The sequence below is a fragment of the Spinacia oleracea genome, chromosome 4 (genome assembly GCF_020520425.1).
Source record: "Spinacia oleracea cultivar Varoflay chromosome 4, BTI_SOV_V1, whole genome shotgun sequence".
NCBI lineage: Eukaryota > Viridiplantae > Streptophyta > Magnoliopsida > Caryophyllales > Amaranthaceae > Spinacia > Spinacia oleracea.
In genome coordinates this window covers 135937782-135951436 of record NC_079490.1, presented here as the reverse complement: position 1 = coordinate 135951436, position 13655 = coordinate 135937782, and the positions used below count along the sequence as shown (strand labels likewise).

General features: G+C 34.4%; 2 protein-coding genes and 1 long non-coding RNA gene across 3 annotated transcripts; 1 reads left to right on the top strand and 2 right to left on the bottom strand.

The window, feature by feature from the left end:
* Positions 1 to 2195: 2195 nt before the first annotated feature.
* LOC130471926 (NAC domain-containing protein 53-like) lies at positions 2196 to 3923 on the bottom strand. Its single transcript, XM_056842283.1, has 3 exons — positions 3804 to 3923; positions 2736 to 2972; positions 2196 to 2666 (listed from the first exon to the last, which is right to left on the bottom strand). Exons 1-3 carry the CDS (start codon positions 3921 to 3923, stop codon positions 2196 to 2198), a joined length of 828 nt encoding a protein of 275 aa, XP_056698261.1.
* Positions 3924 to 5348: 1425 nt separating this feature from the next.
* On the top strand, positions 5349 to 6926 carry LOC130459527 (uncharacterized). The gene is made up of 2 exons (XR_008918955.1): positions 5349 to 5577; positions 6738 to 6926. It is a non-coding gene; the product is annotated as an uncharacterized lncRNA (long non-coding RNA).
* Positions 6927 to 8230: 1304 nt separating this feature from the next.
* On the bottom strand, positions 8231 to 10053 carry LOC130471925 (NAC domain-containing protein 78-like). Its single transcript, XM_056842282.1, has 4 exons — positions 10016 to 10053; positions 9807 to 9939; positions 8638 to 8772; positions 8231 to 8548 (listed from the first exon to the last, which is right to left on the bottom strand). The coding sequence occupies exons 1-4, from the start codon at positions 10051 to 10053 to the stop codon at positions 8231 to 8233; spliced, it is 624 nt and encodes a 207-aa protein (XP_056698260.1).
* Between the last annotated feature and the right edge of the window lie 3602 nt (positions 10054 to 13655).

The following is a 13655-nucleotide window of genomic DNA, read 5'->3' as shown; positions in this document are numbered from 1 at the left end:
CACTGTTGAAAATTCCACTTGACTGAGAAGGCATCGCTATCCTCAAATGTCAACATACATTCAATATTTGACGTGAGTGCATACACTTATGTCACGTCGAATTACTCATTGTTGCAAAAACGCATACTCCTATATTTGTTGTCTACCACAGTTTATGTCAAATGAAGCCTGCCAATTCTGTTACAAATTTTAACAAATTTTGATTTAAAAGATTAAAGTGTATTAATCAAATACCTCGAACATTCAATTTCGAACATATTGTAAGTTATACTTACCTCTAGGACCCTATACGAACATATCGTAATTTCGAAATAAATTAAACCATCATTAACAACAAAAATGAAAGAAATCAAATGTACAATCCAAACTATTGCAAACATTACAACACCACTGTGCGGTCATATTGTAAGACATTGGTATCCCTAAGGCGCTAAAACTAGGGTAACATTGTTTCCCAAATCACTAATACTGTCTCAGATCAAAATTGAAGCCAATATCGTTTTCTTGTCTCAAAAAGGAAATAAATTAGTAAGTCTATTACCCTTGAATGTCCTTAATTTTATGTCCTTTGATGTCATTTGTGCAATCTTGGCAATGAAATGCAAGATTTTCCTTTGTACAATTTACCTTTTATGTAATTCCTCGAACGTATTAAAACTATGGGGTTCTAATTATCAACCAAATTCTTTAGCTAATTAAATATATACATAATTGATGGTAATGCTTAAGGTATAATGGGCCAAAGTGGAAATAGTGCATAAAATTAATTTTAATACCAAGATAATAGGAAACATGACATTGATTAAAAGTCTTAGTTAATTAGTAGTACATTGAGAAATAACAATAAAATGGTACACTGAAATTAAACCAAACAACGTACGTAATTGATAGTTGTTAAAAAAAATTATAATCGTCGGTCAAGTCGATAAATTAAATTTTCTTTTGTTTTCCGTTGAGAAACAAGTTGTCATCCTCTTCAACCAGCTCCCGTTTGATAAGCCTATCATCGGCTTTTGCAACCGTTATGATTCGATGTCCTCTGGCATTTGGTTCTATTGCCTCCCAAGAGAAATTCTCCATCAAGTACGAATCTCGTTCTTCCATAAAAACTTCACTAACATTAGGAACGTAATAAAGTTCACTAAGAATCTTGGATATTTCTGATGAACCAATTCGTTTAATTACTGATCTCATGAACATCCTCCATTGAATTTTGAACCTCGCTTGTTCAATTTCCACTTTCATGTATTCCGACCACCTTCTATTTAGTGGGACAACTACACATTAAAAAACAGATGTTCAGTTATTCATATAACACTTCACTAGAATAAGCAAAAAAATATTTTAAAAAAATTGATAACTTACCATTGCCTCCTACGGTGAGTGACGGGGTTTGAGCTTCTTTTGTAGCTCTCTTTCCTCTGGTTGTTTTCTTGGCTCCCCCCTTGGCCATACTTTCCAATTTGATGGTTGATTACCTAATTAATTTGGTGGGTTTGATAAGTAATTTGGTATTTGATTTTTGTGTTGCTTGGTTGTAGTACAAGAACATCGAAACAATGTATTTATATTAGGCGATTATTACAGCGCCATTACAGTTAAGGCGGGAATAGTCTATATTAATTAAATGCATGGCAGGTAATAAAAATGTATACATATATCATTTTAGCATGTATTGAGATAAATTAATAAACTGATTAATGTCCATAATTGTTTATATTTCACATTGTATTAGTATACGTGAACAACTAATAATTAATTGTTGTTTCCCGCCAAACGACATAACAATGACAACCCCTAGGTGGGTAATCAGGTTATTTGTGGTCGGTGGCGTTGTTAACGAAGTATAGTTAAACATGTGATTGTTTGCTAGACGGTTAAGGTATTCACATTAAAACTTTATTGATTATAATTAAATGTAACTGTATGCGTAGTAGTTAAATTATAATATGGATTTATTTTTGTAACTTTAAATAAATATACGAACATTATATGGAATCGTTAAAAAAATCAAATAATTTTATGTACTTCTTATATTTAGTAACATGTAGTTATTTAAAACTGTTAGCCCTAATCATTGCAAAATGTTCTTTGAAATAACATGAGATACTATTACGTAATACTTAATGTTTAATATTGTCTTCCACCAAAATGATGCACAACTTAAATACAAAATACGTAGTTAAATTAGAACGTCAAGATAAACCACTAATTGTTCGATTCATAACATGATAATTATATCTAGTTGTTAAAGTATCCGAGCAGCAAGTTAAAGTATCATTTTCTTCCATTTCCATGAATGTCTGATTGAGACCAATGTCAGAAGCATTATATGCCGTGCTTGTGCTTGGAATGTTTGAAAGGCTTTCCCAAAAAGTGTGTTCATCGTTTGGATCCTGCATGTTTGCAACGAAGTGAGATGCAACTACTTCAGTAGCCATGAGTGTGGATGGTTCGACTGCATCATTTGTTTTAAACTTGCCCTCCCAATCTTCCTCCACAAAAGGGGCTTCGTATGTTTCTCCATTTTTATGACCCGCTCCACATTTTTCATATATTCGGCATATTACGAATGTTTTTTGATAGACACCAAGATATGATGTTGGTTCCCCATTGAGTATATACTCCTTCATCATCCAATTTGTCCTCTCAATTCCTTTCCTGTACTATACCAACGTTTTGATTATGCCAACCTTACGTGATTCATAAGAAACAGTTTTGTTCGTCCCTGTAACCTTCCAATTCACTTCTCTTGTCTGCCTCTTTTTAGATGTACCTCTAGGGCAGAAGAAATACCACTGCCTTTCTTTTGATTTTATTGGAGAGAATGAGGAAAGATCCCAAGGCTCAAAGTTGTAGACATCCATATCAGCAATCATGTGACGCCCTAAGGGTTTTCCTAAAATCTTGTGTTTCAGGTAATACACAATGAGTTCTTCGTTTGTCGGGGTGAATCTCATTCCGGGTGGTAACTGCGATATATTGAAGAATAGTCACTTTACATTGTAATTACTTACGGATGTTTAATTAGCGCAGTGCAAACGTTTCCAAGGCACTTTGAGTTAGTATTAGCATCAAATGAAACTTGCCAATTTGTTATATATGTTGAATTCAATCACGCTTAATTAAATGGAAAATTTGGTAATATTAATCCAACCTTTGACCGATTTTCTTTTATTAAGCCCACCTACGACATATTTTTTAATAATCCCACCTTTATTACCCAACAACTTTTATTGGGCCCAACAGGTCATAAAACTGTTGTAAGCGGCATTATTTCTCTACATGGCAGTACTCTCTCTCGATATATTCAGTCATCATCATCAATTCATCACCATCTCGTTGACTTTTTCACCGATTACCGGCCACTTAAGCCCAATAAAAGTCGTCGGGTAGTAAAGGTGGGATTATTAAAAAATATGTCGTAGGTGGGATTAATAAAAGAAAATCGGCCAAAGGTTGGATTAATATTACCAAATTTTCCTAATTAAATATATATGCACGCATTATATTGTATTTAATGTCTAAAATTATTAAAACATTTTCCAAAGAAAATGGTGTGGCAACTATGATCCGCAATACATTTTACTCTTATTTATATTAGTACATTGATAACAAGTTGTGCATGCATATTAGCAATTATAAATGGTTCATTCCTACACAATAACGAATTATAAATCTACCAAGTATTGTCCATTATTTCATCACAATATAATGTTGCAATAATGGCAAATTCCCTCCATTTTTTGCACACAGTAGATACTACCAACGCTTCGCCTTTAGTAAAACGTGGAAAAATGAACCTTGTCATTATCTCTTCGTTGAAGATAGCCACCGGACATTCCGGTGTACACTGCATGTTCCGTATGAATTGAAAATGTTAAGTCATTCTCTTTTACAATCAAATAGTGTTGGTGAACCATATTGTTACCAAAATAAAAACAAATAAATGTTTTCAAAATATTTGGTGATGCGATCTTGTTATTCCCAATTGACTTTGAATTTTAACTCAATTAGTCATTATCCACCTATAATTAGTGCACTATTTCTAAAAAGGCCGATGAGATCTAACATTTTTTCACAACCAGAGCATATATGTTGACATGAAACTTTAAATTAAGAATGAAATGTAATACCTCGTATTTTTCTATTATTATAAATATATTTTATTATATTTATAAAGCATTTCGTTGTATTTTTACAAATTAATTTCATTTAATGAGAATTAAATGCGCGTTTATTTTTTTAAGTAATTTAAATATTAATTATTTCGAAAACCGTATTTTTATTAAATAAATTCAAGGAATTTATTTAGTCGGGAATTGTTGGGTCGTATTTCAAAAACGAATTTAATAAACTTAAAGCCCGATCGTTTTGTTTTAATTATACCCATCAAAGCTTGCAAGGAAATTAATGAACTAAGCCCGAAAGCAAGCCCAACTCAAAAGTACCCTAACCTAGCCCACAAAGGAGAGGAACCTATAAATAAGACCTCGTATCAAACCCTCAACCAAAAAATTCAGAAATCTCTCTCTCTCCTCTCCCTCTCTCCTTGCGGCACACTCCACCCGCACTCCCTCTTCTTCGTGCGCCCTTGCTTGCAACGCAAGCCAGCCCCTCGCTCGTCTCTCTCGCCCGTCCCGCACCGCGGCGTAGCACTACGCGCCTGCGAGGTTGCGTGGTCGTGCTCGCCCTCGTCCCGCGTCGCGTCGCAGCACAACAGCAGTGCTGTGTGTGCGCGCGCTGTGTCCCGCCTGTGCCCAGCGCCTCTCGCTTGTCCCTTTGCGCGCACGTTGTGTGCGTGCGTGTGTCTTGCTGTGCCCAGCGCCCTCGTCGCCTGCCATGTCCCTCGCGCGCGCGCGCTCCCGTGCTGTGGTGCGTGTGTCGCTGCTGCTATTATTGTTGTGGTCGTGTGTGTTGGTCGGCACACACACACACGATTAATTAATCGTTGTGTGTGTGTGTGTTGATCAATTGTTTAAACAAATTTTGTTTTCAAAAATATTAATTTTCAGTTTTAAATTGATTTAATTATTGTGATTAGTTTAATTATTGGATTGTTTAGATTAATTAAAACGGTTATGGACATCGTATTGGGTTAGTAGTATGTTTTAATTAAAAACATTGGTTTTGATGATTTAAATTATAATTTTCAGATTATATATGTTTATAAAGTGTGAATTTTTGAAGTCAAAACATGTTTTCGGATTAAACTATTGCTAGGGTTTTGGTTTCAAATTGATTGAGCAATTGATTTACATAATTTAATGACAATTTAAATTATGGGAATCAATCAAAATTTTCAGAATGTTTATAAGCTTTAAAAGGTTGGTTTTTTAGGGTTTTAAAGCTAAAAAGTCAATGTTTTTATACTAGGACTTGAGTTGACTATTTGAGACTATTAAATTACCAATTAATGAATGAATTTTGATTAAACTAAGGGTTTTAGTTTCTTAAATAGTTTTTTGGAAATTTAGTAAACATGGATAATAATTTAGTTCTCTTATTTTGTTTTATAGGAGTTGATTTCTAGTGAGTCGTGATTCGCACAGTGGCCCCCGTACTTAGGTATTCCAGGTACGTACAAGACTAGGGTGACCACCCATCCCTTGATCGAGGACTTTGTGAAGTGTATTGAATGCTAATCATGTGAACTTATATGTTGTTATGAATTCATGTTTAATATTGAGAAAGAGCATGTTATTATTATTGTTGAATCTATGTGATCGAGCATGTTATGAATTGAATTATGCTTTATAGATTCTATTGAACTATCATGTTATGGACTTTTATAATTGTTGAATTATGTCAAGCATGTTATTCAAGTTGGTTTGCATGTATGAGTAGTACGCATGCAAGTTGTTATTATTATTATTATTATTATTATGCTATAGTACAGGATGTCTAGCATAATTATTGAGCCAGTCGAATATTGCCAGTGAGAAATATATATTCTACCAAAGGAGTAGAATATGTTAGAGAGTCTATGTGAATTGAATTAAGGACAATTCGTGCTAAGGGAACACCCCGCTTGTTAATAGACAATGTCGGGTTATCTCAAACAGTGTTTTTGAGAAGGAACGATGGGAGTAATTTCACTTGAGTCTTGTTTGATCACAAGTCCTAAAGAAATAAAATATTAAAGAGTCATTGTTGAATTGTTTAATTGTTCAATTGTTTGTATGTTGTGTCTTGAGTCGCCTTGAACATAATATACTAATTAACGTAAAGTGTAACCCAAAGAGCTTCAAAACTCTTGGAACGTATATACCTTGAGTATGAACAATGGGGGGAGTCTTGCCGGAAAACTTGTACTCCTAGAATGATACAAGACGTTGTTTCATTCTTCTTTTATGTCGTTGTGCATTGGAATTCCTGTCGGTATGGCCCGACTGTCGGTAGTAGCCCGACTTATTTTGGTGTATGGTTGGCTCCCATCACCCTTTTCTTTCCTTTTGAGGATACTTTGCTTTACCCGTTCGAAGCTACTTTTTATTAAACTGTGAGTCAAGAGTCGTGTCAAGTGTCGAGTCTTGTCTCCATGTTTATTTGTTTATTATATGGCTTTTGCATGTGGATTATTTAATTCGTCGAGTGAAGCATGTTAGGATGGAATGTTATTCTAGCTTGTCGTACTCAGCTTTTGCTGACTTCGTGCTTCATGTTTTCCGGTCATGGCCTTTACGTTAATGACCCTATGATGATCCATCAATTGCATTTGCGTTGTTGGGGAGTAGATTTTTAATAAAGCAGGTTTGTAGAGATAACTTGCGGCAGAAGTTATCATGGGATTCGTGTTGAGAGTTTGATCTTCCGTATTTTATAAACTCTACTTTTATTTAGTCATGACTACTACTATTTATAGTTAATGGATTTTTAAATGGTTTAATACTTTGGTTTTGGGCCTCAGTGGTTCCAACTTGTTTTAATAACCATTAACTATTTATTTAATATGTTTGAAAGTTAGTTAATTCCGCTGCGTAATTCTGGTAAATAGCCTTAGCCGTTATCACGGTGGCGGTAATATCTTGGTAATTCCTGTGTTTTAAGTTGGAAAATGTTTTATAAAAAGTAAGGAATTATTAGGGTGTTACATAAAAATTTAACCAAAAAACTCCTACCACGAGATTGAATCAATTAAAGAATTCTAAAAATCATGCCATACAAAAGTGAGATTTGGTACAAATATATGTTTTTATGTGAACTATTACTAATGACAAAAAATTCGTATAGCAAGAATAGGCAAATTTGCAAGCTTAGCAACATAAATTAGGAAAATTAGCATTGAAAAAAATAAGAATAATTTAATGTACAAATAAGGAAACAAACCAAGCTCAACTCTGGAGTGGGATCTATTTGGATGTTGTTCATCTGTGGATGCTCCATTTTTTTGAGGAAGTGTTTGGTTTTTTTGTGAATGTCCTAGGTGATAAGAGATGGGAAGGGTTTATTTGTAGTGGTGTGTTCAATAAGCTCCCAAAAGTAATACTAAGGGAGAGAAAAGGAGAGATGAAAGTAGGAGTGATGGTGTGGAGTGATCTAGTGAGGCTAGGGGACACGTTAGGCAGTGAGTTGTGCAGAAAATTAGTGATGTGATAGATGGTTTTGACTTCTCGTCTCCCTTCGTTTTGATTATTTTTTTGTATTTTATTTTATACATTAAATTAAAACATCCATGAATTATTATTAAATGTATTCATAATGTTTATAGGTGTATGTATATCGTTAAATGATGTAGGTAATTATATGTTTACGAATAAATAGTTATTTCTATGGAAATGTGCGCAAGTTTTCCTGTCATCATTACCTTTACTTTATTTTTAATTATTTTTTTATGAAGTTGTATAATACGTATTTTGCAATCTATTGCATTTAAATTTTGTAACATGTGCATTGATAAACTACGCTCTATATTAACGTACTAGAATTACATTTACGCGCGCGATGCTACATTTCATTGGTTGAATAAAAGTAAAAATACATTCGACTTTAATAGTGTACATTCGACTTTAAATATCACTACCTAAATTATCATTACATCCATCTAACATCATTAGAATGTCTCCCCGACCTTGATTAATGAATGCATCATCGTTTATGATGGATCTTTTGGTTGACTTAATTGAACTTGAAGACGCTATTTCCCTTGTAATAGAAGATGTACATGCAACGTGCGTAGATGGACATCTCGTGTTATTGGAATGTGGAAAATTTTCCCATTCTTGTTCAACTAAACGAATCCCTGGTTTTTTTTCCCAATTTTAGGTCCCAAAGTATTGCTCTCAAACAATTTGTAGATGACATATGAATCTTTCAGCACGTTTAAATCGAAAAGTTTTGTGTCTTGTAGTCTATACTCGTACATGATCCAACTTGTACGCTCTCCCCTAGCTGCCTTGCCTTTGTAGAAGACCAAAGACTTAATTTTACCTATCTTACGGGGCGGGAAGCTTGAAATATTTTTCACTGTCCTATCGTTACCACTTGATTTCCAATAACCAAAATCATTTAACCTATTAGTTTTATCACCGATTTTGTATTTTTTTCTCTACGACAAAAAAAGTACCATACTAAGTCATTGCCTTTAAGATAAGACTTTGTTGGAAGATCCCACGGAGCGAACTTGTACACATCTACCTCTGCAATTACAGGGTATCCTAGAGACTTACCCATTACCTTCCCTTTGAGGTAGTATAATAGCAATTCCTGGTCAGTTGGTGCGAAACGAAATCCAGGTTGAGAAGAATAATGTGTGCATGTCGTACTTTGTATCTGTGGTCACAATTATATTACGTAATTATTACTCTTATGGCTTTTTTTAAAAAAACAAAAATTTGTAATTACTTTCAAACATGTAATTGTTTTTGTGCTACACTTGAACAAAATACTACTATCACTAATTCACTATGCGTATTAGTTATTTTAAAAAACAAAATTAAAAACATTTCGTACTAGCATTTATGTAATGAAGAAGTGAACGAGCTAGTTATAGGAATTTACCTTATGTTGCGTTGAGTCATAACACGAAGGTTGATCTCCAATTTCCATGTTCATTTTCTGTTGATAGGAATGTTCAATTGATGAACTTATTTTATAGTGGTCATTTGGTTGGTTTTCTATTTGCATTTGTCCCTAATATAGAGACACGGATGACTGTATGTGGTTATGTGTATGTTGATAGATTAATTTAATTTTCCATTAATTGTTTGCAAATTATATTTTATTAAAAAAAAATCCATTTATATATCCATGTTTATTTAAAAGAGATATTGTTAAAGGGGTATGAACATTAATATGTGGCTACGTAGTATTTTTTTTCCTAGTCCTTAACCCCTAGAACATTGGTATCCAATAAAGCAGATTTTTTGTAAGCTTTATTGGATATCCCAAACGGACCAATGTAGTGAAAAGATTTGGCATGCTTAATTATATTATTTTCCAATTATTGTGTGATAAAACTTCATGGGTGCATCATTCTCGTGGAAAAACGGTGAATATATTTCTCAAGTGTAATTAAACATGATAATTCAGTGAAATAAATTCCAAAAATTAGGAACTGATATTATTAGGAAATGATATTATTAATAATAACATAACAACGGGTGCTAGAGTAATTGTTTTAACGGGGAAACACATCAATAACATTACAATTCCCAAACTTTAATTGAAGTAATCATTAACACCAACAAGACTATCAAGGCAATCTTGTACATGAAATGTTCCGTGTTTTGTGCTTTGAGGAGGAGCGTCATGAGTTCCAAGTTTTTTTGCTCTAAGGATGTTACGTGGTCTTTTAATTGAAAAACATCCGAGCTCAACATTTCTTTGTCAACCGTCATCCTTAGTAATTGTTCTTTCTGTTGTGCATTTTCCTCTTGTAGTATTTCTATGATGTTTGTGTTGACATCATTCTCCCACAAAAAGAATCCGATTGTCATCCTGTACAACAGTTATACAATTAAACTTCGAAAACTTCAAAGTTATTCACGGTCATATTAAGACTAGTATTACATACCTTCCAATATGGACACGAGAAAAACCTCTGCCCCGCATTTTTCGTGTGTTTACAAATCTGTAGCTTTGCCTTGTACCCATGGAAACAACACAAACGATTGTTTCCCTTAACGGGACTGTTTGTATTGGACGAGCCTGAGTTTGGTGACCCATGATCAAAAGCCATTGCGTTCTATCTTATCGGATGAATATGTATTCTTAGTGGTTGTTCAAATTTGGAATGGTAAAAATTTGAATTGTATTTATAGGTGAACAAAGAGGTTTAAGTTTGTATATATAAGTACTTGTAATGTAGTCGTTGTAGTCAATATCCAGCGGCTATTGGTTGATGGACAAAAAATTCACATACATTATAATTTAAAAACACATCTAATTTAACTGGTGGAAAATAAATCCGGAAATTGTTGTTACTGGTTGACATACATTTAGTATTAATCATGAAAACATGTGTATATAATTTTGTAATGAGACCAAATTAAACAACATACACGGAATTTATTGTTTACTTCATTACACAGCTAACTCATATTGCAACCTTAAAAAATAAACCTATTAATGATACACTCATGCACACTTATACATAATCAAATTAAATGAAATATGAAATGAATTGGGAAAACATACAAAACCGTTACACAATTGATAAATGTATTATAACTGATAAATTAATGTAGAACATAAAAAATTTAGAATATGAAAGTAATTACATAACTGATAAATTAATGTAGAACATAAAACATTTAAATGTATTATAACTTAAACTAAACCATAAATTGTTACTGCAACCTGAATAAGCATTAATTTAAAAATTATTTAATGATAGTTCGATATTTAATAAAGACACTTAAAAAAAAGGCAAAAAACAAAACCTCTGTACAAGTTTCTTTGAAAATGGAAAAAGTGCACAATTGCTTTTCTCAAACATTGAATGCAATTGTTGAAAAAGCCCTGGGGTCCAAAGTCAAAACATTTCCCCTTTTGTGTTTCCTTCCTCACCACTACTCTACCTAACCTCACTTCACTCCTCTTCCTCTCAGTTAATCCCGGCGCCTACAAGGGACAACGAGCTCTGGCGAATCAAACATGTAAGTTTGTATTTTCAGTTATTTATTTTAAGCAATTACTAGTATTTTCTAGATTTTTAGTTAAATGTTACAATAACGAAACAGTCCCAATTAAAAAATGTAAAAGATTTAGATTTGTTCGTTGCATGTTAGCTTAGTCCATACATATAAATTGAATATGTTCACACCAAAAACAGGGAGGAAAATGTTGAATCTGTGTCGTTGAAGTCGGTGGTTGTGTCAATTGCACCATCAACTCCGGCGGACGAGGTTCGTCACGGTTTTGGATTTTTCGATGAAAGAGCCTCTTTTGAAAAAACAATAATCAAGAGTTGGTCAGATTGGAGGACTAAACGGCGACAACGCCGAGGAAGTTAGCGGAATCCACATAAGTAATCCGGTCGGAGAACCAACTCATAATCCACAACACCTAGACCCGACATTAAACCCCGAACATAACAACCCGACATCGGAGGTTTTGCCAAAACCCCCCTTATATTTGCTTTCGATTTCAATGCCTAAATTGTAATGCCGTGTAATCGATTTTTTTTTATATATATTTTCTGATACCGACACATAATTCTCCGCTGAATGATTCGGCCGAAATTCCATTGATCACAGACGAAGGAGTACAACTGGTAAACATTTAACTTTTGTTCAATTTGAACACACAAAATTTAATTATTTTAAGTAATTATGGATTGCTTTTATTTTTTGTTGTATGCATTCACATTAAATTGGATTGGATTTAATTTGTCAGGCCCAATTTTGGGATGATGTAGATCCAGACAATGTCTTAAACAACGACATAGACCGATTTAACAAGTACCTATTCCCTGGTGAAGAACATGAGGTTGTCAATACATATATTTATTTAAAGCATCTTTGTTATTGAACTCTCAACTTCGTAAAGGTGTAATTGAATCCCCTATGTTTATTTTTTGGACAGATTGGAAGTCATGAGAACACCAATGAACTTCAACCTAAAGTAGCAACGCCTCCCATTTCAAATATGACTCTCATCCCACCTACTGAAACACAAGAACCAATTCAAGAGGAGACTGACGACGCCATAAGAGTGTCTAAACCAATCAGGAAAAAGCGAGGAAGGCCGCCGTTGACTGAAGAGCAGAAGGCTAGGAGGCATAAGCCGCTTGGAAAGTGGGTTCCAGAAGGTCCTGGAAGACCACCATTAGGTGAGGGTGAAAGTCGGGCAGTCAAGCAGGTAGACTACATATCTAGTGAACATTTTTTACATTTTTTCGAATGTCACTACTTACGATAACATGTTTTGACTTGTATTCGTGCATAAACAGAATACATCTTTAAGGGTGTACCCACAACTAGTTAAAGATGCGATTACAACATTTTGCGATGTTCGCAAAGAGTGGATTAAGAAAGCGGGTTTTGGTTCAATATTAGGACTAGACATATCAAAGGTGGATAGGCATTTTATGAGTTGGTTAGAGAAGAGATGGGATTGGAAGCGACAAGTTCTACTCATTCGGGATGATTATGAAGTAGGAATAGATGAGAATACTATATCTAGGATAACCGGAATTCCATTGTCCCATCGTGATTTCAAGTCATTGACGTTAGATGATGAAGAGTACCAAGAGATGGAGGAAGTTTATAACAGTAGTACGGGGATAGATTACACTGCCGTGTTCGACAAATGTTGTGCTGAGAGTAATAGGTTATGGTTTCTTAGAAATTTCATTCTCCTTACTATGGGGAGCATCTTCTGCATGACCAAATACAACTTCATTAGCCAAGGTTACTTCCTTTACTAAAAAGGGAATACATTGAAAGTCAATCGAGTGGAATTGGTGTGGTTTTGTGTACGAGTGGATGACAGGACGTGGTAAAGAGAGAGAAAGGGCATCAGCATTTGTTTTGTTGGTGAGTCCTTTAAATGTTTGTTGTTGGTTTTTAACCATAACACTTGCAATGACACATGTTGTTACATATTTTGTTATTGACGTGTCCCTTGTTTTGTAGATTGCGTACTTGGACAGGATACAATACAAAAAAACTACCAAATGTTGGAATATAATGGAGCCACGCATCGGGGCATGGACAACAGAAGATTTGCAGTTGGTGATTGCATCAGACAAAGGAGTGGACGGAAGCTATGGGAACGCACCGGTTAGTGGTTTGAGAACTTTGGTAATCAATAATTAGTATCTTAATTTGAACTTAACTTGGGTTTGATATTGCCATTACAATTAGGTTGTGCGTGACGTTGTGTATGGTCGAGAGTACCCCATTGGGAACCCTCTGTGCATCCCACCTTGGCAGGACCAAGTGACTGCAGAGGTTGACATCGAGGTGGATAAAGTGCCGATTACGTCCTCAAAAACCAAAGGTGGTCACCACAAGGACATCACAGGTAACCAATTTACCCTAACCTAGTAAAAGCACTTTAAATAAACATTACTATAACTATGTTGTGCATAATACTAACCCATAATTATTACTACGTAAACCAATCAGGTTAAAGTGAATAAAGTTAATAAAAAGTTGGGTGACAGGGCAGTCCAAGGGAAGAAATCAGTTGTTGACATTGAGAGTTGA

Coding starts and splice junctions, on each gene's coding strand:
- LOC130471926 (XM_056842283.1), bottom strand. CDS start 3,923: ATGGTTCACCAACACTATTTGATTGTAAAAGAGAATGACTTAACATTT. Junction 2,973..3,803: donor AACGAAGAGATAATGACAAG/GTTCATTTTTCC, acceptor AATATATCGCAG/TTACCACCCGGAATGAGATT. Junction 2,667..2,735: donor CAAGAGAAGTGAATTGGAAG/GTTACAGGGACG, acceptor ACGTTGGTATAG/TACAGGAAAGGAATTGAGAG.
- LOC130471925 (XM_056842282.1), bottom strand. CDS start 10,053: ATGCGGGGCAGAGGTTTTTCTCGTGTCCATATTGGAAG. Junction 9,940..10,015: donor TCTCGTGTCCATATTGGAAG/GTATGTAATACT, acceptor ACTGTTGTACAG/GATGACAATCGGATTCTTTT. Junction 8,549..8,637: donor GATACCCTGTAATTGCAGAG/GTAGATGTGTAC, acceptor TTTTTGTCGTAG/AGAAAAAAATACAAAATCGG.